Source organism: Erpetoichthys calabaricus, chromosome 14, assembly GCF_900747795.2.
Source record: "Erpetoichthys calabaricus chromosome 14, fErpCal1.3, whole genome shotgun sequence".
Lineage (NCBI taxonomy): Eukaryota > Metazoa > Chordata > Cladistia > Polypteriformes > Polypteridae > Erpetoichthys > Erpetoichthys calabaricus.
Genome location: NC_041407.2, coordinates 5,127,047 through 5,153,045, shown reverse-complemented (window position 1 = coordinate 5,153,045; position 25,999 = coordinate 5,127,047). Strand labels below are relative to the sequence as shown.

Here is a 25,999-nt window from a genome sequence, read left to right as displayed (position 1 = left end):
TGTAAGGCAGTCCAAGTATGGGGGGAAAAAAATATGGTGTAAAGAGAGTGGCATGAGAAAGTGTAAGGTGCTATACTGTATACCTAAGTGAGCTAACACATTTTTAATGTAATTGCAGAGGCACGGCAAAGTGTGAAAGGCGCTACATACTTCACTAAGCAAACATCTTTATAAAGTAATGCAGGTACTCTGAAAAGTACAAACGGTTAAAAGTGCTATAAAATTCATTAAGCAACCGTATAATGCTAGTGGCATCGGAAAGTGTGGACTGTGCAAGGCACTATGAACTTCATTAAACATTTTACAGTGTAATGCAGATGGCATTTTAAAGTGCAAACCAGGAAAGGTACTATATACAATATTTCACTTGGCAAACATGTTTTTAGTGTAATGCTGGGGTCAGTCAAATGTGTGAAAGGCGCTATATACTTTACTAAGCAAACATTTTATAGTGTAATATCTGTGGGATTGGCATGACACCTCTGCTGGCAGCACTGGGTTCAAGGGAGGTACCAGTGCTGGGTGGAATGACACTCCATCTCGGGGGCCCCCACACGCCCACGTAGAGCCACAGAAACTGCCATAACTGAAATAAAACTCGTGCAAACACAGGGAGAACTTGCAGAATAAAACCCAAAAAGCAGTTTACCTATTAAAAAGGGTCCCCTTTTCACTGAGACGTGATAATTAGGCAAAAACTGTTGCAATCCTGAGTGCAAATTCAACAAATCCCAAATCTGGAAAACACCGTAATCAATAACTATAGCTTTTGCCCTCATTGATCATTTTTGAGCCATTTCACAAGGGTAGAGAGCTGCAAGTCTGTCGCATCAGCAAGACGCTCAAGGCTGGCACCCTCCCTGGATGGAATGCCAGTTGGTTATTGGGACACCAGTACCGAGTGACTGCAAAGTCTTTCCCCATTTGCTAGGTTGAATATCGGTCAACATTTATTTATATAGCGCATTTTCATACAACAATGTAGCTCAAAGTGCTTTGCAAGATCACAGAGAAGGTTAACAAGAAAAACAATTAAGGTTAGGCAATAATATTAAAGAATTAAATCACAACAAAACAAGGTAAGGTCAGAGTTGAAAATCTGGGTTGGACTGCCAGCCTGCCTAGTTTGGTACTTGCTTTGTACCAGATACCTCACCAGGCTAAGCCCATTTAGGGCTGATGCCCTAACAAAACCGGAACATGTTGGAGATGGGAGTGGCACGTAGTAAATAAAATATATGACTATTATTGTTATTACCTGTTCACAATCTTATTAGCTGTGCAGTGGACTATCAGCCTATCCAGGGCTGGCTCCTGCCTTGTGCCGTTGCTTCAACGTTGGGCTCCAGCCCCCTTGATCCTGTCTTGTAATAAATAAGCGGGTTTGAGAGTGACTGACATTATTGTTATTATTATTGTTATTGGTAGCAGTTCAGTTTTATAAGCCCTGAAATGGACTAGCATTCCATCCCAGGCTTGTTCCTTCCTTATGCATACTACTACCAGGATAGATACCAGCCTCTTTGATCCTGCCTTGGATTAAACAGCCCTGCAATGGACTGGCAGCCCATCCAGGGCTTGTTCCTGCCCTGTTGCCATTGCTACCTGGTTAGGCTCCAGATCTTGCAGTCCTGCCTTGGAATAAGTGTGTTTTGAGAATGACCGCTGGTGGTATTATTATTACTGTTATAGCCTGTTAACACTTTTGTTAGCCCTGCAATGTACTGGGACCCCAACCAGGGCTGGTCTCTGCCTTGCACTCACTGATGCTTGGATAGGCTCCAGCCTCAGTGACCCCATCTTGAATTTAACAGGTTGAAGAACAACTGAGATTATTAACCACTCGCAATATTATCAGTCCTGCAATGTACTGGAATCCCATCCAGGGCTGATTCTTGCCTTGCAGTCATTACTGCATGGAAAGGCTGCAGTCCCTGTGATCCTTCCTTGGAATAAGTGGGCTTGAGAATGACTGACATTATTATTAATACTATTATTATTACCTATTCACAGTTTTGTAAGCCCTGAAATGGACTGGCAACCTGGCTGGGTTTTGCATTGCAGCCATTGCTGCCTGGATAGGCTCCAGCCCCTGCGATCCTGACTTGAATTAAATAGGTTTAAGAATGACTGAAAGTATTATTATCCTCACTAACCATTCACGATATTATTTGCTTTGCCATGCTCTGGCAGCCCATCCAGGGTTTTTTCCTGTCTTGTGCCGACTACCGTCTGGATTGGCTCCTATCACTGTGACTCTGCCTTGGGAGAAGTGGGTTTGAGAATGAAGGTGGTGGTTGTTGTTATTTACTGTTCAGAATTGTGATATTCTTGCCTGTGCAGGGCTTGTTCCTGCCTTGCACCCAAGGGTACCTGGATAGGCTCCAGCCCTGATGATCCTGCCTTAAGTTGGTTGAAGAATGACTGACCTTACTATTATTAGTTCACCGTTTTATTTTCCTGTAATGGGCTGGCACCCTGTCCAGGACTGGTTCCTGCCTTGCACCCACTGCTGCCTGGATAGGCCCCAGCTACCTTGTTTCTGCCTTGGATTAATTGAAAGTTATGATATAATGATGATGATATGAAGAGGCAGTAGTAATAATGTGTGAAAAGCTGCATGTATACCTGCATTGTTATTTCTCCTTAATTTAATATTTTCTTTATCAGTGTGCTGCTGCTGGAGTATGTGAATTTCCCCTTGGGATTAATAAAATATCTCTTATTTGTAGTTTGTCGCCACCCCTGATTTGTCAGTTTGTGTTGCCATCAGGAGCTCAAGCCCCTGACTGACGTTTTTCTCCATACATTCTGCCCTTCAGGAGGATTAATTTATGAGGTGGTTTAGTTTTTATCCTGAAATAGCTAATCAGGGGAATACATTTTAATGAAATTAGACATCATTCATAGACACTTCAGGTTTGCTTGAATGTGGAGCACAATATCAGTGGTGGAGGAGTGGCTCGCGCTGCTCCCTGGACCCGGGTTCAACTGTCGGCCTGCTGCCCGCTATGTAAACGTTCTCCACTTCTCTGTGATGCTTTATTAAATCAGGTTCATAAAATGCACGTATGGACCTGTTAGGCTGGTCCAATATGGGTGACTGCGTTTATGAGGGTGCCCTGTGACGAGGTGCTGTTGGTTCTGTCTTGGTCTTGGTCATAAAAGATGCTTGTTCAGAAAATGAATGGACAGGTGGACTTTGCCTCCTTTCCTCATCCTAAAGATGCACTTGTTATGTGGGCCCATTGTGAGTGAGTTAGCATTTATGTGTGACTGTACCCTACAAAGAACTGGCATTCCACCTTCCCTGATCCTTGTGCTGCTGGGGAAGGTGCCACCTTCCTACAGTCTGATGTTTGTTCAGAAAATAGGTGGGCCAGTGAATTTTGCTTTCATCCACAAGACCTGCCAGTTATGTAGAGTTGGTTCACAAGGGTATATACCCTGCAATGAATGGGCATCCCATCCAGTATCTATTTCCAATGTTGGTATAGGAGCCTGGAAATGGAAGAAGCTGGTTCAGAGAATGGAGGGATAGGCAGCTTTCAGTTTCCTCACTCACTCCAAAGATGTGCCAGTATGAAAATGTATACGCCCAGGAGGAATGGGTAGATGCTGGTTTCCTCCCATCTTTTGCCCTGGTATGAACGAGTGTCTGTGTGAGATTGTGCCCAGAAATGGACTGGCACCTGATTATAGAATCTGTTCCTGCCTGCTTTTAACAACCTCATAATTGGAAGATGTTCAGAAGATGAGTGGATAGGCAGACGTGACAAAGAAGTGCCAGCATGAAAGTGGATGTGCCCTGCAATGGACTGGCATCCCACCCAGATTGTGTTTCTGCCTTGATTTTGTTGGTGCTAAGGTAGCCAACAAGCTTCCTATAGCCTGGTGGTAGAATAAGTGATCTCAGAAAATGGGGGGGGGGGGGGGGCAGGTGGGTCCCATTTCCTCCTGTACTTTGCCCTGGTATGAAGGTATGTGCATGTCTATGTTAATGTGCCAGGTATGGACTGGTATCCTGTTCAGCTCTCCAAAAATTGGATTTGAAAAATAGGTAAATGAAAAACAATCGGTTTTCAGAGAGATTTGAGTGGGCATCATGACTGTTAACTTTAGATTAATAATACATTCTATTTGTATAGTGCCTTAATCATGCTCAAAGTGCTTGACTAAACTGACTAAAGCAGTGCTCAGATTTTCACGCAAAATTGGAAATCTTTTGAAAACGAGTTCTGCACAACCCAAATACGGCGAATTTAGAGCGCATAAACTAATAGAGCCTGGCACAGAGGTCAGTGCTGCCGATTCAGGGTTCAAAGCCCAGTCCAGTGACTTTCTATGTGAAGTTTTGCTTGTTTTTCCTGTGTCCATCCACATGGGCTTTCCCTCAGTCAAATGGAGACTCTAAACTGGCCTGGTGTGTACATGAGTGTGACCGCCAGTCCAGAGGTGGTGTGCACCTTCTGTCCTGTGATGGACTGGCCACCAATCTGGAGCTGGTGCCCACTTTGTATCCTGTGATGACGGTCTGCCTGCCTTCTGTCCTGTAATGAACTGGCCCCGGATTCACCAGTAGTGCACAACTTGTGTTCTGTGATAGACTGACTGCCAGTCCAGAGGTCATGCCAGCCTTATATTCTGTGACAGACTGGCCACCAGTCCAGAACTGGTGTTCCAGATGCGTTCCAAATACTTTCTGCATCTTTACAACAGTAGAATTGGTGAACCTTTCCAGAAAACGGATGTTGTATCTTATCCAATAGCAGCCATTTGTAAGTAATGCCTATTAAGTCAGCCTGTTAAAGGAGTTCTTGAGTCTTATTGAGGTGTCTGGTGGGGTTGGCTGAAGACGTAAAACTTGCCAAGCCCTGATTTGGTAAAACTGGGATATCAAATTTTAAAATTTGCAGTCGCACAAGTCTGGGATTGACAATGATGGCAGCGCCACATTTTCATAACCTCTGGGCACGCTGGGTGCTTGAAGCAACTTTTTTAACCTCCCCCACCTGGTCATCGATTTCTTTGTTCTGTTCAGCGGGGCCACAAAGTCAACACAGCAGGGCGGCCCCTTTTGGAGTAGAAAGAAAAAAAAAAAAAAAAAAAAGCGATTGCCCGCGGCTGTGCTTGCCATGAGTGTGAAGAAGCGGCACGATTCCTGCATGTCCAAGACCAGAGAAGTGGAGTGAAAACGGGTGGCCCCAGAATGGGGGTAAAGAAGTGACCTGTTTACACCTTGGGGTGCACCCTGGATCTTTGATGCTCACTTCATCTGCATGCCCAAAAACTCCGCCAGCTTTTACCCCGTGTCTTATGCCAGACCTCCTTGAGCGGCGTGCCAACTACAGCAAGACAGAATGGCCCCACGTTTCACAATGCACTTCGTCCAGCGTGACTGGATTAGTCCAACAGGCTTCACCTTGTATGGAAAATCTCGATTTAGCATAAATTACAAATCCTCTTATGTTTGGCAACCCCCATCCCCCCCCCCCCCCCAACTTCCCGATTACCTGAGAACCTTTTCACAAAGAATTAAAAATTCACCAACCTGGCAGAGCCCGTCTCCAAACGCATGTGCTTCAAAGTCCGAGAAAGCGCTGCACGGCGGCTCGCAAAGCAAGGAAGAAACTCTTCCGAGGGTGGCGATTTAAACAAGGATCCACCTGCCCACCAAGAAAACTGGGCTGAAAAGTTTCCAAAAGTGGCACAACTTGAGGAACGCAAGTCCCGCTCTTCCAGGCAGTAGCAGCAGCAACAACTCTGTCGATCAAATATTGACTTTCACTTGGGCTTCGGCTCCTTAGAACTGAGAGAGGGAAGGGCAGTGAGAGGGAGAGAGCCGCCTGCTACGTGATCCCGCCCCAGTCCTGTCGGAGAAAGCACTTTTATTTCCAGCACGCAGGTAGCCGAGGCTGCGCGAGGTGACTCAGTTCCGTGAGTACGCAGGCAGCCTCTGCATTCCTTTGAGGCCGCCACACCTGCACAGGCTTGACCGAGTCGCCCCCACCCATGTGACTGACAGCACAAAACGTAGCCGCGGGCCCCGCACACTCAGCGGAACACACCCAGGCAATTAGGAAAGACGGAGAGACTTGGAGCAGAATTGGGATCGACAGGAAAGGAGGTGGAAGAGTCTCCCCAAAGACACCTCCATTCCCCCCCCCAACCACTGAAGATGCAAGTGCCTTTGAAGTTTCAGTCTTGTATCCAGTAACCGCCGCCTTAGATAAAGGTGAGGCCCACTATTGCCCAGACAGTGGCTACTCTTATCTACTGTACAGCTGGGGTTTACGCAGAATACAAAGACCAATGCCTGCTAGTGGCATGCCGTTGGCAGCAGCCGGCCAATAAAGTGCCAGACCCTCAAGAAAAGAACCCCTTGGTCACGTAGCTCACGGGCATGAGGCTCAGTTCGTGGAGGGCCGCAGCTGCAGGCTTTCTTTTCAGTTATCTTCTCCATTATTAAGCACTTTAATGTGGGGAGTGATGTCCCTTACATGTCCTACAACTGTGGACTGGCCAGTGTGGTGTGCTCAACCAGTCACATCTCTTCAAGAGAGGACCACCGAGTCAACAAGCTGATTAAAAAGACGAGCTCTGTTATTGGATGCCCAGTGGACCTGCTGGAGGTTGCAGTGGAAGACGGAATGAAGACAAAGCAGAGGGCCATCATGAGCGATGTGCACATCCTCTCTCCGTGTCGGGGAAACACCACTGGAATACGCCATTCTAGTGCCTCAGTGGCAAGCACTGCTTGCTTGTCTTTAGTTATGTCAGAAGGGTTTTCTTCTTTTTTTGTAATTCTTGTTTGTGTTTGAGGGGGTTTGTTGCTGTGTGTTATATTTCTTTAGCCTCTCTAAAAGCTAAACTCTCCCCTCCTATATCAGTATTATATAGCACCTTTCATATCTATGTATCTAATGCTATTGAGTATTGAGAAAAGCGCTATATAAATGTAAAGAATTATTATTATTAATGGAACATGCAGTCCTGCCTTGAATTTAATTGCCTTCCATTTTAATTGTCTTTTTCTTTAACCAGGAGCTAAATAATACAGGCTTTCAAACCGAGCCAGCCAGCTAACTCTGATCCCGTTTGTGCTCCTGTTTTTCATACAATATCTGTCTCAATGAAATGTGTGCAAAATGTGAAGGTAGCATTGCTGCCTTACAACAAGGAGACTGGAGTTCAAGTCTTGGGTGCTGCCTGCATGATGAGGACTCAGTTTTGTGCTCACTGTACCAAATGCTTTTAGTATGTGTTTGACAGACACCTTGACCCAAGGATGGCATGGTGGCACAGATGTCTGTGCTGCTGCCTTACAGAACCAGCATTCTCACGGTTGTCTGTTTGACGTTCACATGTTCTTCCTGTGTATGTGTGGATTTCCTCCCACAGTCCAAACACGTGCAGGACAGGTGGACTGAAGATGCTAAATTGGCCCCGTGTGTGTGTGTGTGTGCAAATTTACCCTGTGGTGGGCAGGCGTCCGGTCCAAAGAATGTTCCTGCCTTGCACCCAGTGATTGCTGGGACCCTCCCTGCTCTGGAAAAGCAGGTTTGTTAATAGGATGGATTGGGAAAAAAGTGAAGGCCTGAGAAATATGAATATGCAAAGTTTAGATGGTGATCTCAATTCGAAAATCATTAGAATTAAATAGTGGGACCCATTAACAGCTAAATATATAATATAGTCAAACAGGAGAGTTATGGTGTGTCTTTAATGGGCTCTGGTAAGGTAAGGGTATGGGGGAAGGATTTGGGTGATGCCGAGTATCTAACCTGTATCCCACCTCTGTCTTTAGAACGGAAGAGGACTCTCATGCAGGCCAATGGCATCACATCCACCCCACTTCTGGAAGCACCAGCACTTCCACTTGGCTTGTTCTATAAGGAAGTCTGTGTTTTATTTTAGGACCACCTTCAAAAGGAGGAGGATGATCACCAAAGAGAACCGAGAAGACCACTTGTGACAGCAGGCAAGAATATGAATCTGTGTTTTGTGTTCAGTATTTTTCCTTTAAGTTAAATGGGGCCTCACATGGAACCTCCAACTCTTTATCTGCATTCTCATGTCTTGTATTACTATATTACGTGTGTGTGGTTTTTTTTTTTTTTGTTGTTTTTTTTTTTATATATATAAGTGTATGTGTATTTATAATATACACACACATTTACTGTACATTTATATAAACATATACCTTTTATTCACACATTAATTTATGTGCATATATACATAAGGTAAGGTTGGGAGCATGTGCGGATTACAGCACATTGACGCACCCACCACACATGCAGTACATTTAAATGTATATGATTAAGTGTCATTTTCCTGGTTCACCTTGGTTGACCAGTTTCCCCTTTAAAGTAAACATTGCAGCTTGATCCCCTTCCTGATACCAGCCTCCTTTACAATGCACAAGAGGAACAGCGACATTATTTTTTACCTCCGGTCACAGGAATAAATATTTATAGTGACCACTGGGGAGGCATCTCATGGCCCTCACCCCAGACACAAATGCACAGGTACCAGTACCAGGTCCAAATACACTTCTCTGCAAAATACCTCCCAGACAGGCTTCTTCATACAACAATAATAATAGTAATCTTTTTTTCCTTCATCCTCCTTCACCCTCCACTCTGACACAGTGGGAGAGGCAGATGGTGTGTTTTTTTTGTTTTGTTTTTTAAACCCAGATCTTTTGAGTATTTCTGGCATGTCAATGCCATAGCCAGTAAGCACTTCTGGGTCAGGTGGAGTCTGTCCCAACAGCTCCCACTTAAAGCTCAATAAGGCTACCCTCCAGAACTACATCTCCCATGCAGCCCTGTGGGTTTCTGTATGGCAGCTGTACCAGAGGGATGTTGCCACCCAGCATACTAAGGAAACACATGGCCTAGAGAGGCAGCCCCCCCGCTGTCCTTTCACAGTACCAGCTTCCCGACCAAGCAATCACTTCAGCCGGGATGCCTATCCATCCAGAAGTTTCCTTCCATTATGATAGGGTATGAGCCTGGTAAGGGAACACCCTACATCTTGACAGATGCCCAATCTGCCTTCCATTAAAATGTCAAAAAATCCCGTAAGTGTTTTGTTTGGTTTGTTAAAAATTACACAACTTAGCACTTCCTTTATACCCATCCATCTATTTTCCAACCCGCTGAATCCGAACACAGGGTCACGGGGGGTCTGCTGGATCCAATCCCATCCAACACAGGGCGCAAGGCAGGAAGCAATCCCGGGCAGGGCGCCAGCCCACCGCAGGGCACACACAAACACACGCACACACTAGGGACAATTTAGAATTGCCAATCCACCTAACCTGCATGTCTTTGGGCTGTGGGTGGAAACCGGAGCACCCGTAGGAAACCCACACAGACACTGGAAGAACATGCAAACTCCACGCAGGGAAGACCCGGGAAGCGAAACTTCCTTTTTACTCGCGTTCAAATTACTTCTCTTAAGATGCTGTGCACTTGTCCCTGTAGTTCTTCAATTTGTGGAAACATTGCCTGTACTCCGTGTGTTACCATGTCTAGAGCCCCCTGCCTCTTTTTTTTTTTTCCTTGGACTTCTAACACAATAGCCAATTGTCTTCCCCTCAGTCTCAATTTTAATTTTGAGAACAGATTTAAAAAAAAAAAAAAAAAAGTTACTTGGAGCGAGACGTGGTGAATATGGGATGTGTACAGCAACAGTCGCCTTGGTTTTGGTCCAAACATCTTTGACGGATAGTGTGCAGGAGTGCTGCCCTGGTCCAGCCGTGTGTGCTGTCCTGTCCAATGCAGTGGTGCTTGTGCCACTGCTAAGAACATTTTTTTTCCAGCAGCCACCTCCGTAGTTCAGTGTAATGCTGTTGATTAACGGTTAGTAAAGAGTTTTCCTGTTAGAAGACCAAGTCCATTAATGTCTTGATGTCTGATATGACCCGATGTGCTTTTTTTTGGTTTGTAGAAAAAAAATAGTTGAAATCGTGCACATGACTGTAGAATAAATGTCAGAAATACGCACTCGATGAACACGGCACAATGCCAGTTGTCAGACTGATTTACAAAACTGTTGTCATGTGATACCTAGCAGCATAGTCGATAACTACACCACACTCCTTTTAATCAACCCCTCATATACTTGTGTTTTGTTATTTTGTACCACAGATCTCAGGTAAGCAGTGTTCCACTCTTGTGTCCTCACTATGTACTAATTCCAAGTGTGTGTGTGTATTCATACTGTGATGCGGCCAATGCTTGCTGCCCTGGATAAATGGGTTAGTAAGACGAATGGCTGGATATTATAACATATGTACAGCTACTCTAGGGTCATATTTTATTCCCAGTTCTCAGCTTCTTCTTTACACACTCTTTATTATGTGAGAGTGTTGACATTTTTTTTGATAAACACACATCATGGAAACACATGGAGCCCCAGTAGCCCACCCAGTGCAGCTGATCTCCATATGAGTGGCGGAGCCCAAACTGGCGTGGCGCGTATCAACGGCGTCTCGGCTTTGTGATTCACATTGCTCTTTATTCTGCCTGCCAAAAATCCAATGACTGAACGAGCCTTCAGAGGGCCCGCTGCTGTGTTGCTCCATTCCGCTTCTCCAACAGTCCTGTTCCGCTACTCCCGCTCTCCGCTTTTCCTGCTGCCCCACCCTGGAACACCACAGCTGGAAGTCAGCACGAGGAGATGAGGAATCGATAAATACAAGCTGACGGAGTCTCAAACCACAGTCCTGATTGTGTTAACTCTTTGCATGTTTTATCCTTGGTTGGTGAGGAGTCTTAGCTTTCTGATGTACCCCAGTCTCTGATTTCAGGGGTATAACATCACCTGCTCACACCTGCTTAATCCCGTTCACGGCTACAGGGTGCCCGTCTGTGCACCACTTTCCTACACTGGGCTAACTTTAGGAGGATTTTCAAGATGACCTGGGCCCTGTCCCATGAGCTTTGGGCACAAGGCAAGTTTCTAGCCAGCAGTCAGGGGTCTACCCAGTAAAACTGATCACACCACCTTAAACGAACAGTGACAAAATTCACCATGGCCCACTGTGACCAAGCACACGCATGTTGGGTGCACTGACTTGATCCATCTATTTATTGTACCTGTTTAATGCAATTTTATGTCTGCATCAGACACAAGACAAGAACCGACCCCTCTGAGTACAACCATCCACAGCAATCAACCAAAAACAAACCCCTCTGGGATGTGGGAGAGAATGATACATAGGGAGAGCATGCAAACTCTGCACAAAAAGTGAACGCAGGTCTTTATAGCTGTGAGGCATCAGGGATAACCGCTGTCAGTCCTTCCTATACACAAGTTACGTTGGGCGCTACGCTTATAATTTCATGTTGATGTTGTTTGTCGTTTATTACTTAACTAAGCTTCTTACAGACGTGATGAAATTTTCAAACAACATAACAGAGATTGACTCCCTCCCACCTGAATCCAAATTGTGATTGGTCACATCAAATGATGACAATGTCGATTTTGTTTCACCTTCATCCATATGGACGTCAAAACGCAGAAGAGTACAGCATGGCATCCAAACGACAGTATGAAAGTGAGGAGAAAAGAAGATGCAGGTAAATGTTGTGTGCAAGAGACAGAGGAGTGGACTTGGCATTCTGCACAACACTGGTGGTAACTGGCCCTTTAAAGACCTATTGGTCCCTTATGTGGCTGGACCTGCCACCTCCTCTGCCAAAGCAGAAACCGTTGTATTGCTACGTGAATGAAAGTATAAAGATTAAGTGAATAAATGATGGAGAGTGCAGAATTTAGTAATAAATACTGTATATGCATATATGGATTATTCATGCTGCTTTGGACCCATTTTGTTTTCTTCTCTCATGCTCTCTTTATACTGCCAGGCAGACTCGGCCTGTATCGGTGCAGACCTGTGATACAAAGAGAGCGGGCATCAGCCACTGTCAGCACTGAGCCCAAAATACAAGCATCAGCCTGTGCCAGCACAGTCCAGTAAAGAGTCCAGTACTATTTAAAAAGTATCTTCCAGTGCCATAGAGTGCAGTTGATTCAATTTAAAGTAGCTTTATTGGCTTTACAAGTATGGACATGTTCTACTAAAGTAGAAAGTTATATTCCTAACAAGAATTAGAAGTATAAAGAGAGAGCAATAAATGCTAGTGAGGAGTGCAGAAGGTTATAATACTACAATAAATAAAGTGTGCATATATATGAACTATTGATGCTACTTTGGACCCATTTTTCTTTTCTTCTCTGTCTCTGTAATGTATTGAGAGAGATTAACCAGTATCCGTACAGAGACCTGTACTATAAAGAAGGCAATAACCGGTGCCATCGCGAGAGTCCGCCATAGAAAGAGTCAACGAGTGCCAGCACAGTGCCCATTGCCATAGAGAGAGAGATAGAACATCAGCCAGTGCCAGCACAGAGTACTTTAAAGAAGGCATCAGCCAGTATTAGTAGAGACCCTAGTACTACAGAAAGGGCAGCTGTCAGTGACAGAGGGAGATTATTGGCCAGTGCCAGCATACAGCCCAGTATTAAAAAACATCAGCCAGTGCCAGCAGAGATCAGTAATATAATGAAGGCACCAGCCAGTGCCATAGAGGGAGCATAAGCCAGTATCGACAGAGAGCACAGAACTACAGAAAGGGCACAAGGCAGTGCCAGCACAGAGCCCAGTACTATTCCTCCATTTGATTTATGCTTCATAGCATTTAATTGTTTATTTAAAAAAAATATATATTGTGTATTTTTCTAAATGCTGTTAATGTTTAATGGAATTTGTTTTTAAGTCGATGCTTGCCTTGAAACTCCTAAAGTTTATTTTGAGCCCTGGTGCTCCTTTACAGTCCAATGGCCACACAGTGTATTTGATTCTAATAAAGATAAAGGTGCAGAAAAGACACGCAGTAGGGGTAGGCTGGTTATTGGAGCCCCCAACAGATTTTGCTTAGTTATGTTATTGAATAAATATCAGATGAAACATGTGATGGCAGTCCTGTGCTCAGCTTGTCTGGTCACACTCATCATCACTCCCACCACTCCAGTTAATTGGAGGGCTTGTGCAGTAAAGGAAGCCTCTGTTAAAAGATTTGTAAAAATGTGTGTTTTTTTTTTTTTTTTTTTTCTGAAGAAAAAGAAATCCCACTGTTTCAGTAATGACTGGCCAGTGTTTGGTGCGCAGCCATGTGCCACGGCCCACCCAGCCCCCCCTCTTAGGCGTCAGGCTGGCAGATCAGGGATGTGCTGATGCAGGGCGAGGCGGTGAAATGAGTGACAGGAAACTAAAGGCAGGAAAGGGGGGGGGGGGGCTGACAGTCTGCCAAGTGTGAATACAGCATGGGCTGCCCTCGGTACCCAGAGGATGCAACCATCCTAATCTGAAAATAAAACACACAAACAATTAGACGAGGAAAGCCGTAGCCATCCGAGACTGGACGATAAAAGCGTGGAAAGTCAGAACGACAACAATTAGGTGGGTGAGGTCGAGTTCTACGCTCAAGCCTCTCGACTGAATAAGGGGGTCTGTTTTGGTGAAATGAAAAATGGAGGGGAGAGTGGGTAGAGTTTGTCACAAGCCTGCATAATCCACGTTATTAAGGCTGGATCAAACCCAGGCAGGGATGCCCATGTGTCCCTTTTCAGAAGAGTCGGGTGGCACTCTAGCATTTCCTACACTGTGGAGCCCCTGCTTTGCCATACTGGGGGCTTAAAAACATCGCGGATGCTTGCAAAAAACTATCACTGTCAGAGAAGTGGAGGATTAGTGTGCATTTCAGACTTTAGGACCTGCTCCTTCAACCTGAGCAACCTCAGATTTTTTGAGGGGGGGGGAGGTCAAAATTCCAGCCGTTTAAACCTTTTTTTTTTTTTTTTTTTTTTTTCCCTTCTGCTTGCCAGTTCAGTTATTCTCACATGTTTCATATTTTAAAGTTTACTGCGGATGCACCGAAACATCTGCCTAACAAATGGAGCCACCTTGTTAACTGATGGCTACTTAAATTTAGAACAGCATCGGGTGTTGGTCCGCCCATTTTCTAACACCATATCTTCTGTTGCAGGGAGCTACGACCATCCTGGAGATAGAAGGGACTCCAGTCCACTAGAGGGTACACACACGTGATGCTGGTTTTTATCAGTGGTCATTTTAGGAGACATCTAACACAGGGAGCCACACCCTGGCTGACAGTCTGGCTCAAGGTGTGTGTGTGTGTGTGCGTGTGCGTTTCTTTTCTTTACAAGTAAGAACTCTAGGAGGTGTTCTACAAAACACACCTGACTAATAGTTGTGCCTTTGCACTTGGTACAAACTTGGAGGAAAGAAGTGCTGTAATGCTTTCCATCCTCTTGCTTCAGCGCTCCCATTTTTTTTCACTGTACAGGTCACCTGCTGCCTACTTAGTTTCTTTTGTATGTTTTTATGTCATTTTAAGCACTGCCAATAACTGCTCAAACATTTGTCCTCTGGTTAGTTCACTTGTTACTCCATTTTGCATCAAGTGAAGTAGGAAAACCCACACATCTCAAAACTGGCATATGGGGCAGGAAAATATGGAGTGCTGATTTGTCACGTTCATGGTGAAATGCACAGAGTCCACTCTGTGATCTCAATGTAATGACATCAAACTGGGTGAAACCCTTCAGTGACTGCAACATATTCTGCATGATTATGTCATACGGCCAAATCAGTCACTGACCGTTGAGTGATTACAGCCTGGTTACATCACGCAGAGCCAAACAAATCAGTGACTTTAACATGCTTACATCATCCAAGGCTAACCCAATCGGCAACTGCAGTGTGATTGTGTCACATAGGGCTAACCCAATAACCAGCTATAGTATCATTACATCATCCAGGATTAAACCAATCAGTGACTGTAGTATGGTTGTGTCACATAGAGCTAAACCATCTGCAATATAATTTTGTCACTCAAGCTAAATCAATCGTTGATTGTGGCATTGCAGGTGGGAGTGCTTTCCACAGACAGAGCACTAAGCAGCCAAGCCCTGAAATTTCTTTGGGGTTCCATGAACCATTGGTAGGATGTGAAGTAAGAGACACCAAACAGGACTTGGGTGCCAGTGGAAAAGCAACTCGTGTGAAGTGGCCTAGGCTTACATCAGGCCAGGTTCTCTGTTCACTTTCTTACATTTTGCATTTATTTACATGACTTTTTTTTATTTGGACACTGGGATAATGTTTGTCCTGGCTGTTCTTATCAGTGCTCAGCTTGGGTAAGGACATAAAATCTTTTAACAATGCTATTGTTAATCGAATCCATGAAGGTCTATGGAAAAACAGGTCATGGAGTATTTAGATCTGCTTTCTTCCCATTCCTTGCGTTTTCCATCTGCTTTTCCTTGGACACATCAATTTCCTTCCAGTGCAAATAAGAATTGATCCTCGCTTCTATCAGACTGACCCTGACCCGCCCATTCTAGAAACGGGGAGACCACTATACCAACAAATAGTATAGTCCACTGTATAAAAGTTATCTGCACATCCTGCTGACTTGCTGATGAATAAATGCACCTGAGCTCCAAGTATAATTAAAGACATGCCAATATCTGAAAGCACTTGGGGATGGCATTCACTGCGCAGAGCTGCTATACAAGTCCAGACCACAGCCTTGTAACCCCACCGCTGACCCACTGTATGATACTGAGCAAGCTCCCTTAATTGCTGCTTGTCCATTGTACAAACTATCGCTATTCCTGGGAGGCAAATCAAAATGGGGTTCACTATGGACAGGTGCTATATACAGTAAGAGGATGGTTTTGTTTTTTATATATATATACAGCCATGACTGCTGACTGTGCTTTCCTAGGGGCACTGGCACAGGGGATTGAAGTATGGCAGTTCTTGTGAAGTGCATCGAGATGATAACATGCTATGTGAACAAAATTGGTCTCATTACTGACTCATTTAATTAAGTCTTTTCACTGTTTTAGCGTGTTGTCAAAATATGAGACCCTCGTGAGGCATAATGAGAGGCACAGAGTTGCACAAGCCTCATTTAGAGTGGCAGTTAATTTGAACCGTGACACATAAACACAGTTGGATCATGTACCTCGACAGACACAACATCCCTGCTGCGACTCCCAAGTGCTGCTTGCGCCGTTATATTAGCCGAATGATACATTTTTGCTTGAGTGCTTATATACTGTTTTATGGAGACCTTTCCACAAGTAACTGGAAATAACCGCCCAATCACGGCATTCATATATCTAACTTGTTTGTTTGGACCATGCGAGCGCTTTGAGAGGTTCCCCGCCCGCCAAGCAGGGCTGATCCGACTTTCGCCGAGTACCTAAAACGTGTTTCCCCAAAACAACAAGTAACAAACTGTTCAAGTTTAAGAGTTACGACGCACATTTCAATTAACTGCATCGGGAACCCAAGAAGTAATCTGAGCGAGTGAATCGGCGCAGCCGCACCCCCGGATTGGAGCGCAAGTGAAAACGGGGAAAGAAATAAACGGACAGACACCTGCCTGCGAGGCCGATTGGCGACCTGCGTTTTACTTTGAACACGAATCTCGTCAATCCACAGTGGGCAGCGTATCTTTCGTTCTCTGCACAAACTCAATTTGTGGAACCAGAAAACGTTTTTTATCCAAACCGGCGGACAGGAGAAGGTAAAGCGGGTTGACTCACCGAGTTTTGGGCTCCTGCGCTCTTCTGCTTCGTCCTCTTCTCCAGTCCGCGCTCGCACTCCCGTTGTTAGTGTCCGGCGCTGTGCCCTCCTCGCGGTCCCCTCCAGCTCTGGCGGCGCTGATTTCCATGAGAATCCCCACTGCACTTCTCAGATCATTGAATTCATTCAAAAGCTTTTGTTCGGCTGTGTTGCTTGAGCGCGCAGTGCTGCTTTAAAAGGCATGCGGCCGGCCACGTAACGGACTGCAAACTTCAAAAAGGCAGCACATCTGCAACTGCGGGCGTTTTTATATTCAACAAGGCGCGCTGCGTAAAAGACGCAACCGAAGTGCATGCAGACGTGGACCGCGCAGCCCCTGTTTTGAAGCACCGGATTATGTGTTCTGTCTTGTGGCAAGGACGGAGTCGCGTATTTAGAAAGTTCATCAAGGCATGGAACTCGGAGTCTGTTATCTTCTGGTCATTGCTCTGGAGTAGACGTGATTATCCCTCTCTCTCTCTCTCACACACACATCAGCAGCATCTTACTTGGGGCCATTCCACAGCAAAACATTTAGGAGAAAGAAGCGGAGCAGGAAGGGCTTGTGAGTGCCAAAAAAAGCGAGCGAGCGACAAATGCTCGGCCTATGTACTCACCTTGAACTAACGGCAGACCAGTGCGTCACAGAGCCGACAGAGACACTGGGCAACGGAGAAGGCAATGGCGCTTTATGGAGCGCGTCTGCGTGCTCCTCAGGGTCGCGTGTCAATACTTTGATTTATCGGGTAGCACGAGACAGCAAGATAGATATGAAAGGGGCTATATAGCCTAATAGAATAACAAAGCACGTCATAATAAAGTTACATGACAAGAATCTATTAGCCGTTAGGTCCCCCGCACGTGAAATTTAAGTCCAATTATATAATGACCATTATTAATAAGATACGTCAAGCCTACCTTACATAAAAGGTCACAAGTCAATTAAGTTTTATGAAGTTGTGGGAATGATGATACCGTGAATAATAAATGAAGTCTTGAGAAACAATGACCATGCAGTGATTGCGGAACCCGGGACTACTGCCCCACCTGTATTGCTTGAGGTTACACCTCTGCAAATAGAGATCCATATAACATGAACTACGGAACTAACAAACAGTATGAATGAGACACTTCAGAGACAAAAAGCCAATATATAAAAGGTGGAGAATGGCAGTATAATGTGGACAGTAATGTGTATTACTAGTAAATATACAGTATGTGTTATATAGGGCATTTCATGTCAGATCTCTTCTTTTATGTTGACTCTTCATCTGTCTCTTTATATAGTGCCTTTCATGTCTTTTTTTATTAGATAATAATAATTCATTACATTTATATAGCGCTTTTCTCAGTACTCAAAGCACTATCCACACAGGGAGGAACCGGGAAGCGAACCTATAGTGCCTTATAAATCGATTGCATAGTTCTTTTCAAATCTATCTTGTTTATAGTGTCTTTCATATATTAACTCTACTTTTTCATGACTTATCTATTTTATATATTGTCACTCCTATTTATGTATTGGTGCCTTTCATATTCATTTTTCGGTCTAACTGGATGGTGCCTTTTAAATCTATTTGTTGTATATAGCGTCTTTCATATATCTATACTTTTATGGTGACTTTTCATCTCTGTTCCCCTCTATTGTACTGTATAGTCTTTTCTATATACTGTAACTATTTTTCTATAAGTGCCGTATAAGTCTATTATATAGTTCTTTTCAAACCTGTTGTATACAGTGTCTTTCATAATTTCTGTATAGGCCAACTTTTATGGTGACTTTTCATCTATTTCTCTTAGTCCTACCTATTTATTTATATAGTGCCTTTCATATCTGTCTTTGTCTATTAGGTAGTGTCTTATAAATACGTTTTTTTTATATGTATCTGTCTAATAGAGTGCTTTTCAGATTGTATTATAGTGTCTTTCTACTGTTATACAGTGCCTTATAGATTTATATGTTTATTTAGATATGGCCTTATCTGTTTGTTATACCTGTATAGCACATTTCATGTAAATCTCGTGGCACATATTCATGAGTCATCCTGATGAGGTACACTGCTATTCTCCATAGATGTATTGGTGTATTAATGCATTTTCTAAATCCTGTATTTTCTGTCATCTCCCACAGCTAATTACTGAACTCAGATCCACGGCTGTTAACCCCCAAAAATCCTCAGCCTATATGAAGTGTGCCACCATCACGGTTAAATGCACAGACCACTCCGCCGAAGTGATGAATGCCCACTCCTTGAGATGTCCTAATGAGGACCGGGTGTGGTGTTCTTAACGCTCGCTCACACACACACACACACACACACCCTGCACAGAGAAGGCATTCCTCGGCGAAGGTGGAACATGCGTAGCTGGAGGGCGCGTGTTCTCATGCGCCGGCCGCGCTGTTCAGACCTGCCTGAAGACACAGCTTTCTGAGGTGCGTGCGTCACGCCGACATGACTCGTGTCTGAGCGGCGGTTGACGGGCCGTGTGTTTGGGGCTGCGCTCGCGAAGCTGGGGAACGCCTGGACTTGTCCCCCCGAGTCCCCGTTGATCTTTAACGGGCGGAGCTCGCACCTCAGATTGAGTGCTTCCTAATGTGCCTGCTCATTTATTTTGTTATTTATTCGTTTTTTTTTTTTTTTAAAGAACCTGCGAAATCTCAGAGATAAGGATAAAAAACGAAAGATGTCAACGTGATTCATTGCAGGTGTTGAGTTCCCCGTCAAGAAACAGATGTTTAATAAAAAAGAGCGCCGGGGTCGAAGTGCTGGAGTGCGTTAGCTGCGCTGCCTCGGCCGATTCTACGATGGCGACAGTGAATTCGGGTGACGAAAACCAAAAGAAACTTAGTAGTTAAAGCCACGGAGAGCTCACCGAGGCTCCGAGCAGTAGACACAGTAAGGTGCATGGATGATCTCGCTTACAAACCAAGCGGCTGGGGTGCGAATCCCTCGCCCGCAGGACAATCTTAACAGCAAAAGCATAGGTCCTCGGGCAAAGTAGAGAACTGGGGGGGGGGGGGGGGGAGGGGGGGGGGGGGGGGGGGGGGTGGGGGGATGGGTTTGGGGTGTCGTCCTGTTTTGATAATAAAACAAGCATACATACAGTAGATATCAAACCCCTTAGGCCCCGGGCCAGCGCCCATTGTGCCTATACGTTAAGATGGCCCTGTTCTCCTCATCCCCATGTCTGAAGGGGTTTTCCTCCCCACATCACCAAGATTTACACCAACTGGCGACGCTAATGTGGCCCTGTGAGGTGTGTCTGTTCACGACAGTGGTCTCTGCCATCCCACCCAGGGTAGGTTCCTGCCTTTCTCCAAACGTAGCAGAGATGGGCTGCACCCTCCCCTGAACTCCATTAAGTGACTTTGAGAATGTCAAATGTATTTTATTTTTCACCAGTTAAACACTTCACATTTGACTTTGGTGGTAAATTTATAATAATGATCATAATGCTTTCTAAAAACCCATCAGCACTGGTAACAATTTAGATGAGGTGTCTCTAATCTTGCTGTACTTACCTGTTTAATTACTGAGTAATTAAGTGTTATTACCTTGTACTTACTGTGTAATACAGTGTAACTCTATAATTTAAGTAGTCCATTGTTAGTCCACAGTTTTTATAAGTACGTGTATATAAATTGTGGACTAACAATTGAGTACTTAATTATAGCTGTACACTGTATTATACTGTGAAATGGAAGAAGTGCTGGACCACCAGGACTCTTCCTAGCATTGGCCATCTGGTTAAACTCAAGTGGGCAAGGAAGACCCTGGTCAGGGAGATGGTGTACAACCCAATGACCACTCAAACAGAGCTTCAGAAGTCCTCTGCTGGGATGGGAGAACCGGTGGAAAGACGGCCATCGCAGCAGCAGTCCCATCAATCCGGAGTTTAAGGCATACTGGTTGGACAGAAACCACTCCTGAACTAAAAAGTGTGCAAAGGACTTTGAAAGAAAAAAAGATTGTTGAGACGAGACAAAAATTGGAACTCTTTGCGCAGAACTTCAAGCCCCATGTCTGGTGAAGGTGAGGCACCACCTAATACCATCCCCACAATGAAGCATGGTAGCAGCAGCATCACACTATGGGGACAGGGCGACTGGCCAAAATTGAGAAGGATGAATTCAGCCAAATACAGAGAGGCTCTTGAATAAAACCCACAGGCCACCTCAGACTGGGACGGCGGTTCAGCTTTCAGCATAACGATGACACGAAGCATACAGCCAAGACAATACTGGAGTGGTATTTGGGGGAAAAAATCTCTTGGTGTCCTTGTGTGGCCCAACCAAAGCCACATAGACCACGTGTGGAGAGACCTGAAGATGGCAGTTCACAGACGCTTCCCAAGAAGCCTAATGGTGCTGGAGAGGATCTGCCAGGAAGAATGGGACTGACTGTCCAAATCCAGGAGTGCAAAGCTTGTAGACACTCGCTAAGAAGACTCAACGCTAGAAGTGCTGCAAAAGGGGCTTCTATAAAAGTACTGAATTAAGAGTCTGAACTCCGATATCAAAGAGCGACTTCAGGTTTTGATTTGTAATAAGTTTGAAAAGCTTTCTGAAAAAAATTGTTCACCATTGATGGGCGAGAATGGCAAATTTATCCATTTAAAATGAAATTTACAACACAATTAATTGTGCAGAGAGTGAAGGGGTCCTGAAGAGTTTCTAAGACCACTTCTCGTGGTTTATATAGCTTACCCGCAAAATAACTGCTGCTCGAGAGAGAGAGGTAAGGACACGTTGGATGTGCTCCGTTCATCTAAGGGACATATTTGGAAAGAAAATTAAAATTATATATAATGGAGAGACGTTAACCTCCAGCAGGGGGTCTGAAACAGCCGCGCAAGCCACTGCGCCACCATGCGGCCTCCTGCTCGTCGTGCTTGCACTCATCGTCGCGGGGTGAGTGAAGTTGGGGGCTTCGGTGCGCGGTCTTGAGTCGATGTGCCCCGCAGAGAAGCGACGCCCTGGTCGGAGGTCTGCACTCTCGGCTATAAACCGAGGCCAAAATGCCTTTGCCGGGCTCGTCTTGTTGCTCGAACCATTTGGACGGGAATTCGTTTACGCCAAGCAAAACATAATTGGTAGTTCCTTCTCACTTAAGGGCACATTTGAGAAATCAAATAACTGTGTTTACTTGGCCGGTGAGGACGAGCAGGGTGGAGCCGCCTTCCTTCATCTCAAATTATGGTGCCGGAGCTGCACTGTCCACAGCCTGGCAGGCTTCAAAAAGTCACGGAGAAAATGTGCGCGGTCAGCGTTCACTCGACAGATTTAAAAACGAGAAATCCACTCATTACTTCCACCCATTTAATCACATGAAAGCCCACGGGCAGCGACTGTAAACAGCAAAAACCGACTGAAGTGCATGAACTTAAAACTGCGGAAAAGAAAATAAATGTGCAGGAGAACTGCGATCACACCGGCGGACACAGCAGTTACCACAAATCACCGGGCAACCAAGTCATCGTCACACCTATTTCAGACAAAATTAAAGAATCAAGTACGCAAAAACAAAGTACTATGACAAATAGAAACACTACTGTAAAAAAAAAAATATATATATATATATATAATATATACTCCTCGTTTATGCTGGTAGCGCAGAACACACAGCTAATGCAAAAAAATCACTACCACCAGCAAAATTCATATTAAACCTTCGGCTTTTGCACAAATATGTGAACGCATATACCAGGCGCCATCAGTTAGTGGTGGCTGTCAAACTCGACACACAACTTCAACAGAACATTCTCATTACCAAAAGAGGAAAAAAAGTTTAAACATGAACATCAAAGAATTGTAATTAAAAGTCGAGTTTTAGATGCGTCGTCGCAGAACATCATGGATGTCAAAGCCTTTCGTCGCTACTGTACTGTGAAATGTGACAAAAAAACATGAAACTTGTGTATAAATTTATTAAAGTGCCGTGAAGTATTATTGCTGCTCATTTCTTTCATATTTCTAAAAGGCGCAACGCCCCGCCCCTCTCCTAAGTGACATCCAATAAGCGTGTAGCACTGATGCGGTATGAAGTATGGAAATATTCCATATTAATGGGCAGGGTTCTGGAATGGGATGTCCGACGAGCTCATATAGGTGTGATGGTTAGGTGTCCATAAGCTTTTGGCCAAATGGATAGAACTTTGTCATTATGGAGGAAACTGGTCTTTTTACATTTTGCATTTATGTATTTGGTTTTACTAATATAGTGCCTTTCTTGTTATTCCTTTTGAATGTTTTACGTTCTAAAGTAGTGACTTACAGATTTGTAAGACACTCCATAAAAAAATAAATGTATCTTATTATTTTACACAGTTCCTTTGACACGTTTCGGCCTTATCTTGTGCCTTTCCTACAGTGCAGCTGTTGTACTTTTAATAAACTGGGCCCTAGGCGACCACCTAAGTAGCCTAAAGGATGGACTGGCTCCATGAACACTGACGAGTGGGGGGTGGGTTTCACAAAGGTAATAACACTGCGAGTCGGTGGTGGAACATTTTCATATACAGATTGATAAAAGAAAGCTGCTCTATAAAACATACAAAAATATAAAGTGACGGATGAGAAATAAAATGCACTGTAACCAGTAAATGAATGTACAAAGGGAAGAACGTGACACACGGAGAGACTAAATAAACTGTACAATACATACAGTGAGAAAGAGATATGAAAGCAGAGCTACTCAATCTGCCATTTGTAAAAAAAAAAAAAAAAAAGTTAACGGGCGCGCACTCCGCAAACAGGGGGGAACCAAACTCCGGTCGCCGAACTGTGATGCTATTGAGCCAAGGGCGCAGTTTGTGAAAGTAGACTTGCGCGCGCTCCCCGTAAAGTCCGCGTGGTATATACAAAAGGACGCGCGCTCCGGACACTGGAGGGGGACGAACAGGTCATCAAGGGCTAATAATAACGATTATCCACTTTGAACAAGGAGGGGCGCCGTAAGTTCTCCCCACTCAGTGATCTAAATGGACTTCGATCGGCACGAAGTGTTCGCATTGTGTAAGAATTGTAAAATGTTTAACATTTCAATTTTAAGTATTTATAGATTTGTCATTATAAACAAATTACTTAACATTGGGGCGGCACGGTTGTCAATTCACCTATCCATGTTAAAGTACTGTGGAGACATGGAGGCCATTGTATTGAGCATGGAAAAGCACCGTATGAAATTTGAAAGGCCCGGGTCTTTAATCTGTGGCCGTGTCTTTGGCTGATCGAGCGGCTTTGCGAACTTTGTCATGAACGGGGTGACCCAGACGTCCTGCATTTCAGACCAAAACTAAACTTCGTCGTGTTTTAGACGTGCCTCATTCAGTTAAGTTAAGGTGACTTTTTACACACCCGTACTGTTGCATGCAGCTTCTTGTTGGATGCACAGTACATAGTTGTTGTTGTACATCTAATAACCAATCATATCCGTTTGCCTCTAAAGCAGACACAGAATTTGACCAATCAGATGACTCATATCTGTGACGTTTCCGCCTCTGTCAACGCACGCGCAGGTGAGATGACGCTTCACTTAAGCGAAGTGCGCGAGGAGGCGGGGACTCCTGAAGACGACCGTGGGACAGAACGAGCACCCCAGCCTGGTCGCTTGAAAATCCCGATTCGGGGACTTGTAGTGCAGCTGTGCGCCATGTTTCCGACTGCTCTTCATTGTGAAGAGTGGGCGGAGAATTTGATGACGCAACTACAGGCGTGAATCGTTCAGTTCCAAGCCACCGATCACCAACTCCACCTCTCCGCACGCCCGCCCCCAGTTCCCTAATTAGTTCTGCGATCATCTGGTGAAGTTGGGAAGGTGCTCTATTTGAAAGGCGCTATACAAGGATGTGGGTTCAGTCTCCTAACTGTGACTTTGAAAGAGTCATTTTACCTGTTCATACTGCCATTGTACACAATACCTGTAAACTCCATCACTTTGGGACCCCATAAGCAAGGAAGGTGACACTGGAAGGGGGGGGGCAGAAAATTTACTTAGAAATTGTGCTGTGGTGGTGACAGTCTAAAAGGCACACTATAAAAGGTTTAATTTCTGGCAGTCCGGGTGTCCGTCTGCCATTTCGCACATCTTGGGGAAATAGAAGCAACTCCAGTGCACCTGGAAGGCGTGTTGTATATCGAATAACGAGGGTGAAGGTTGAGTCCTTGCTGTGTAACCCTGAGCGAGTCACTTCACTTCTCCCAATAAGTCATGTAGAAATACATTAGCCCTGTCTTTATAAGGTTAAGGAGCTGCCACGTGAAAGGTGCGCTGTAAACACAGTACATGAGGGACTCTTCAGTGTGTCAGTTCACCTCTTTGGTTTCGCATTTTAGAACATAGATATTTTGTACCTGGGAAAGGTTTTCACCCTGGATAGGCGCTATATGAAATCATTAGCTGGTAGTGTGACATAGTGGTTTAAGGCTGTAGACTGCTAACCCCAAGGGTTGGGTTTGTGGGTTCAAATCCTGTTACTGCCACCACTGTATGACCCCGAGTCAAGTCACGTCACCTGTCTGCCAACACAAAGAAGAAACGGAACCAAATGTGTCGCAAATGTTGTAAGTCGGCTTGGACAAAGGCGGTAGCCATGTAACAATCTTTATATCTAATACGCTACCGTGGCCATCCATTTGTCTGTACAGGATTTTAAATCAGACTGACCTCCAAAGTTATTCCTCTTATTATTTTTATTTTATTTTATTGTAGAATCAACTCGCAGCAGGGTGGCCGTGTTGCGCATGCGTATGGGCCCTGTTCTCAGCCATAACACCTTTGCCGTCACTTCCCCCACCTCTTCGTAAGTCTTCAATCTGCCTCAACAATGATTTAAGTGAAAAATTAACGAAAATGTGTTGCAATTTCTTAGTACGAACACTGACTTAATCAGTTTTAACGCGAAAAGATGCCGAGAAGAAGCGGGGCGCTAGGGTGGAGAACAGAAGAGCTGCGCAGGAAGCAGCAGGCGCATCAACCTCTGAGCAAACGAGTGATAAACGTACAGAGAAAGATTCTGAAAACTAGGAATGCTCAAGTCAAATGTGTTCACTGCACAATCGTTACTGCTACTATTAATAATAAGTAAATGAAAAGGCTGCCGATTTCTCGCAGTCCTAGAGGAGCTCACACTGCGACTGTACCTGTAAAACTTGCACGGCTGAAAGGCGCTATATGGATAATAAGAGTGAAGGTTCACTGGCTCTCGCGAGCTCATTTTGCGACCGGTCACACACTGTAGAAATACAAAACTAAGTTTAAAACCCTTCAAGTGAAGTGACCTGTTACAAATCTGGATGTCTAATCCCTACTGTTGACCCCCCCC

General features: G+C 44.7%; 1 protein-coding gene across 5 annotated transcripts in view; it reads right to left on the bottom strand.

The window, feature by feature from the left end:
• itgb4 (integrin, beta 4) overlaps positions 1-17,157 on the bottom strand; it is a 99,376-nt gene extending 82,219 nt beyond the window's left edge. For 4 of the 5 annotated variants that reach the window (XR_007933486.1, XR_007933485.1, XR_007933484.1 and 1 more), the window contains exon 1: positions 16,657-17,156. Coding sequence is in view for 2 of the 5 variants with exons in the window: in XM_051919041.1 (XP_051775001.1) it covers positions 16,657-16,784 (128 nt within the window). In the remaining 3 variants the exon portion in view is untranslated. Of the gene's footprint in view, positions 1-16,656 lie in introns of all 5 variants that reach the window. The other variant, XM_051919040.1, reaches the window with a different exon arrangement.
• Positions 17,158-25,999: the final 8,842 nt, after the last annotated feature.